General features: G+C 62.6%; 1 protein-coding gene across 2 annotated transcripts; it reads right to left on the reverse strand.

The window, feature by feature from the left end:
- Positions 1-829: 829 nt before the first annotated feature.
- Positions 830-3804, reverse strand: TNFRSF18 (TNF receptor superfamily member 18). Of its 2 annotated transcripts, XM_023552171.2 has the most exons (5): positions 3631-3804; positions 2721-2843; positions 1778-1865; positions 1366-1565; positions 830-1301 (listed from the first exon to the last, which is right to left on the reverse strand). In XM_023552171.2, exons 1-5 carry the CDS (start codon positions 3776-3778, stop codon positions 1180-1182), a joined length of 681 nt encoding a protein of 226 aa, XP_023407939.1. In that variant the 5' UTR covers positions 3779-3804; the 3' UTR covers positions 830-1179. The 2 variants fall into 2 exon arrangements, with proteins under 2 accessions (XP_023407939.1, XP_023407938.1); XM_023552170.2 differs by lacking the exons at positions 2721-2843; positions 3631-3804 and having other exon boundaries at positions 1778-2713.
- Between the last annotated feature and the right edge of the window lie 2063 nt (positions 3805-5867).

Genomic DNA, 5867 nt, shown 5'->3' on the forward strand with positions numbered 1-5867 from the left:
CCTCTCTCTTCTTCCTCCTCTCTGCGAGATGGGCCCATTGCAGGTGGAGAGCAGGTGAGTCAGGGGGGCTCCTGGGGCCGAGTACAGGGGTGGGGCCTCTGGGGGAGGCTGCTTGTCCTAGGCTGTGGGCCGGGTGTGCCAGCGCCCTGAGGGTGCTCCTGCTGAGGCTGGTCTGTGCTAGTGTGGGATATGGGGCAGGCACAGCCACACCCAGGATAGCAAGCCAAGGTCCTTATCAATCTCACTGGGTACCAGCCAGTATGGGGCGGGGGGGCATGGCCAGAAGCTACATCACCAGGGAGAAGGGTGGCAGCAGGGCCAAGCCAGGCAACTCAGAGAATGTCATCCAGGGCACTGAGCGCTGAGCGGAGAAAGACACCTCATCCTGGGCACAGGGCCCTAGTGAGGCCAGGGCAGACACCCCCTGCAGAGGCCAGCAGGCTGTGTGGCCAGCCCAGAAATCAGACCCTCCGCCGGCATCTGGAGGGGTGGGGGCCCTGCCCAGGGACCAGACACACACTAGCTGCCCCTGGGCGTGCCTTCTCCAGGCAGATGGTCAGGGAGGAGGGCTTGGACAGGGCAGCCATGTGGCACAAGGAGGCAGGAGACCAGTACAGCACAGCAAGCCTCCAGGCCTGGGGCCCCTGCCCAAGCTCTGTGCCAGGGCTGGAATGTCCCCTGACTGTCCCTGCCCCAAGCCCAGCTGGGAGCCCCCAGGAAGGGCAGATCTTGTTTGCCCCCCATGGCACCACGTGCGGCGGACAGAAGGCCCTGGTGGGGCCCCCACCTCAGCTCCCTGATACCCCCCAGAAGCACGCATCCACACAGATAACTTGGCAAGCGTTTATTGACCAACCACCTGGCCAGGCCAGGCACAGGATGCCCACTGTACAGCCCCTGGGCCCAGGTCAGCACTCTGGCCTTCGAACACCACCCAGCAGGACTGACAAGGGTGGGACTGTGGTCAAAGCCAAGTCTTTGTCTACCACAAGGCCCTGCTACTGTGGCTGCCTCTTTCACATGGTCAGGACACACGTCACTGTCACCATCCTACACCCACTTCCTCCATTGAGGGAGCAGGGCTGGGCCCAGAGCTGGGACCAAAGCAGGGCTGCTCTTCCCACCCAGGCAAGCTCCTGGGAGGGCCTGCTTGGTGCTGCTCACAAGGACGGCCAGACCTCATACCCTCAGGTCCCCGAGCCGGCCCTTCTCTTCTGCCAGTCGCTCCCCCCGCTCTTCCTCAGGAAACTGGTAGCTGCAGGTGTCCTCGGCCATTGGCACCTCCCGGGGCCGCTGTGTCCCTGCAGGAGGCTGCCGTCAGTGGGTGGCTGGGGTCCCCAGCTCCCCACCCAGGGCACAACTGACCTCGGTGCCATGTGCGTGCGCTCCTTAGCTTCCAGATGTGCAGGCCCAGCTGGACAGTGACCAGGACAAGGATACAGGTGGCCACAGCGAGGAGGGCCAGGGTCAGGGGGTGCCATGACTCAGTGGGGGGCCCCAGGCCACACACAGCATTGTGAGTCCTGTTCCCAGGGAACACAGTGGGGAACCCCAGCCGGGAACAGCTGGACACAAAGACAGAGGCACTGTCAAGGCAGTGACGGGGCAGTCCCCACATGGGCTGCTATCCTCTGAGCTGTTCGGGGATCACCAGGTCACTAGGGGGCCCTGGGTCTTACTGCATTGGGAGGAACCAGAGCCACCATTCAGCCCTCAGCCTGGCCCCCCAGAGTGGGTCTGGACTCCCTGGGTCCCCCAGAGGCCCCCCAGAACTCACTCAGCCCTTGGCTTGCAGCGGCCATCACGGCCCTCAGAGAAGGTCCCAGGAGCACAGTCAACGCACTCAAAGCCAAAAGTAAATTTCCCTGGGGACAGACAGACAGGCTGCAAGGGGTGCTGGGTGAATGAGGTGGGGTTGTTCAGTTGGGTATGCCCCTGGGGTTGGGGTCCACAGCAGAATAACTGTCCCTCCCGTGTCATCCATTCTACAGAGATCTCTGAAGTCACAGGTCTGCAGATAGAATGGACACGAATTCTGGGATAAAGCAGTGAGCCACTCTGTTTTAGGCACCTGTGGAGAGGTAGAAATGGGGGCACCCACAGGCTGTGACAGTAGATGAAGGGGAATCTCCCAGGTAGATGTGGGAGGGGGAACAGTGCGGGGTGGGGGCAGGGGGGAGGAGTCAGTAGGAAGAGCCTGCAGGGTTCCAGTCTGGTGCAGCAGGCAAAGACCAGGAGGCCCATGGCAGGGTCCCAAAGAAAAGGGGCTGAGGCTGGCACCCTGCTGACGCCAGACTGAGCAGCCTCCCCTCCAGCCCGTGCCCTGGTCCAAACTTACAGCTCCCCACCTGCCTCAAGTGCTCATTCACTCATGCACCCTCCAGCTCCTGCCTCTCAGCAGGACCCTCCCATCACAGGTAAATCACCCCCAAGACAAGGTACGGGGGGCAGGGCTGGCTATTCCATGCTGAATGGACAGGGAGGGTGCAGATCCTGGGCCTGAGGGCCAACGGCCCTTGGGACAGTCCTTGCTGGCCCTCACAGCCAGCTGGAAGGGGGCACTGGTACCCTCACCCAGGCTGAGGGAGGACCACCTCCCCAAAGGTACAGCCCTCCCACAGTTGCCCACCTACTGGAGCACCCAGTCTCCCACCCGTGGACGCATGCCTGCTCGCCTGCCCACACACACCCAGATGCTCTGGCAGCCTCTGGGAACCCACCTTGGGGTCTTGCTTCCTGGCCTGGTGGGCATGGATGGTGCTTGCAGCTAATGCACTGCGGGTCTCCACAGTGGAACTCGGGCTGGACACACGTGCAGTTCCACTCGGGGCAGTCCTTCTTGACTGTAGAGACAAGGCAGCTTCTCAGCAGTTGGATAAGTTAGCCCCACAAGCAGAGGGCACCCAGAGGGCCCAGGACCAAGGGCTCTGTCCAGCTGTTCTTCCTGGCCGTGTGACACTCCCCGCTCCCCCACCCCCCCACTGCCCTGAAGCTGCTCCACTCCTGTCACCAGGGACTTGTCCTGCTGGACGGTCATCTGGGGGTTTCCTGAGGATCCTGGGCCTGGAGACCTACTCCCCTTCCCTTTCTACCCCTGGCACTGCTATCAGCTGCCACGCCCCTTGGGTGCCCAGGGGACACCTGAAACTGCTGCCTGCCCCCACCTCTGAATTGCTGTCCACCATACCAGCCACCAACCCATGGAGACTTGGGGCCCTCAGAGTCTGCCTCCCAGCTCCTGGCCAGCAGGGTATAAAGCTCTAGGAGTGCTTCCCTCCATCTGTGGCCCCTGGCTGGCACATCCAGGGCCCCACCACCCACAGCTGCAGGCCAGAGGCCAGGGTGGGGCAGAGGTGTGGTCAGGTCGGGAGCTGGGACCCCCAAGCTGGGCAGGAAGCAGCCTGGGTGAAGGCTGAGGTCTCACAGCAAACCCTGAGGTCCCTGCCAGGCTCCAGACCCCAGGACTCTTCTCCGTGGAGGCTCCCGCACCCTTGCCCCGGGCCCAGCCTCGAGCCGGCACCCAGCCACTTGCTACCTCCCAAGAGGGCCTTTGACCGCCCCCTCCCCCGCCCCCCGCCCCTCACCCTCTCGCAGTTGGGCGCGCCCAGCCTTCCCAGCGATGGGGCTTACTTGGGGTGCAGGTGTAGCAGCAGCGCGCGTTGGACTCCGTTCCGCGCAGAGAGCGTTCCGGACCGCAGCTCTGCTCCTCCGCAGGGCACTGGCCCAGGCCCAGCGCCCAGAGCAGCACGATGCCATACCAGGCAGCCCACGCGCTCATCCCGCCCTACTGCCCGGGCCTGGCCAGCTCCTTTTGATGACCCCGGCACTTCCGCCCGCCCCCCGCCCCGGACGCGTCCCACCCCGGACACGCCCCCGACACTCCCCGCCCCGGACGTGCCCAAGACAGTGGTCCCACCGCTTCTGTTTATGAGGCACCTGGGAGTGACGGACGCACAGGGCTGGAGCGGCGGGAGACGGAGGGGACAGGAGACGTTGTTCACAAGCAGGACCCTTGGAGGCCGGACTTGGCAGGGAGGAAAAGGCAGTCGGGGAGGGGGGCCTCGGGGCGCCGGATGCAGGCAAGAGCAGGTACCCTGAGTCACTACGGCGCGGGTAGCGCCCACGGCTGTAGTCCGCGGGGGCCACCTCGGCGCCCCGCAACTCCCCACGCGTATGCCCCGGTACGAGCGAGTCCTCTTCCCTCGCTGAGCCCCCCTTGCTCCTGGCTGAGCCGCTGTTCCCTCTCTGACACACCTCCTCAGCTCCAGCTTCCTCGCCTAGTCCTCCAGAGGGAGTGATATGAAGTCCCATCCAGACATCTCAACCTGGCCTCCACACCGGCCTGGGACTGTAGCCACGCCCACCGAGCTGCCTGCGGACCCTGCGCGGCCCCACCAGGCGCTCCCCAGCCCAATAGCTGAGGAGCCCTTGGAAGACCAGGCCAGTCGGGAAGAGGCGCCCCTCCCTCTGGGGCACTTGGTGGGAGGGGCTGGGTGGGCTCCAGCCCTGAAGAACCCCTTCCCTATTGCTTAGAGAACTTCAGGGGACCCCTTGTTAACTCCTATTCCCCAGGGCAGCTCCTTTGAGGTGGGCTGGGGGAGGCCTGGGAGGAGTTGGTGGAAGGTGGGGCCTGAATGTCATTATCAGCTGCTTCCAATGGAGTCACCTGAAGCTTGAAGAGAGGGGCCCTTCCAGATTTCAGGGTTGGGTTGCTGGAACAGTGTCTAACCCACATCTCTCAAATTTCATCATCCTGCCCCCACCCCTCAAGCCCCATCCACCTGGAGGGAGCCCACAGAGGTCGAAGGTCACAGAGAGCTTGGCCTCCAAACCCCTCCCAGATCCTCCCCATGTCTCTTTGGGCCTCAGTTTCCCCAGTGTGATCCAGGTTCTACCTCCTCCCTGAAGCCTCCTCCCTGGATGTCTCCAACTGAGGGTTGTCCCCTCACTCTCTCCACAGTCCCCTAACCCCCAGCACAGGGGAAGTTGATGGAAACTTCCAGGAATGGGGGGGGGGGGGCGGCTAGAAGCTTGATGGGAGAGCACAAACGTGATCATAGTGTTGCCCACAGGCTGGAGGTGTGGTGAAGGCCATGACACAGGGGTCCCAGGACATCTGGTCAGAAGCCCCTTTGGGGCCTGCAGCCACCAATTCCCCAACGAGCTCATCCCCTTTTCTGTAGGGACAACAGGATTGGCAGTTTGGGTCTGAACTATTGCTCTCGAGTCCAAGATGTGGGAGCCCTTCTCAGAGACGCAATCACTGTAAGATAGGGGTTTCCTCTTGGACGGGCTGTGGCTCAGGCCGCCCCACAGGTGCGGCGCACAGTCCTGGCATTCCCCCTCTTGGAGCAGATCCCTGGCAGCTGGAGACCCATGCTCAGCCCTTGAAGTTGAGAGATGACTCAAAGGCACCTGGACAGAAAGAATGTCCTGTGATCTGCAGACGCCGGAGTAACGCCTGGACGCCTACTAGGTGAAGGTGTCCCAAGTAGAACGAGTAGAGGGTTCTGGCACTTCTACCACTGCTCATTGTAGAAGACTTAAGAGTTCAGTCTAGCCCAGAAAGGGTCACCCCTAATTTTGGTGCACGCCTAATGCACTGGGCCCCAGAAAATATTGCAAACTCTGCAAATGATGCTTATCAGACTGTCAGGTGTCAGCTGGTCCTCAGGAATTGGAGACCGAGTTTGAGGTGCCAGGGGCTTCACGGCGGTGCACAGAATGGGTCAGGGACACCCTCAGCCTGCATGGTCAAGCTGAAAAAGTCCCAGCCAGCCCCGTGAGGGACCGCACTGAGCTCAGGCATCGAGATGCAGCCAGCTCAGCCCTGTGGAAACAAGCCAGGCTGCTGCACTGGATGGAGT

Source organism: Loxodonta africana, chromosome 3 (assembly GCF_030014295.1).
Source record: "Loxodonta africana isolate mLoxAfr1 chromosome 3, mLoxAfr1.hap2, whole genome shotgun sequence".
Lineage (NCBI taxonomy): Eukaryota > Metazoa > Chordata > Mammalia > Proboscidea > Elephantidae > Loxodonta > Loxodonta africana.

What these genes read in the sequence shown, in the direction of transcription:
- TNFRSF18 (XM_023552170.2), bottom strand. Translation starts at nt 2,244, where the DNA reads ATGGGCCTCCTGGTCTTTGCCTGCTGCACCAGACTGGAACCCTGCAGG. An exon ending in CGCTGCAAGCCAAGGGCTGA is followed by an intron (nt 1,566 to 1,777) that starts GTGAGTTCTGGG and finishes CTTTGTGTCCAG; the next exon opens with CTGTTCCCGGCTGGGGTTCC. An exon ending in CGCACGCACATGGCACCGAG is followed by an intron (nt 1,302 to 1,365) that starts GTCAGTTGTGCC and finishes AGCCTCCTGCAG; the next exon opens with GGACACAGCGGCCCCGGGAG.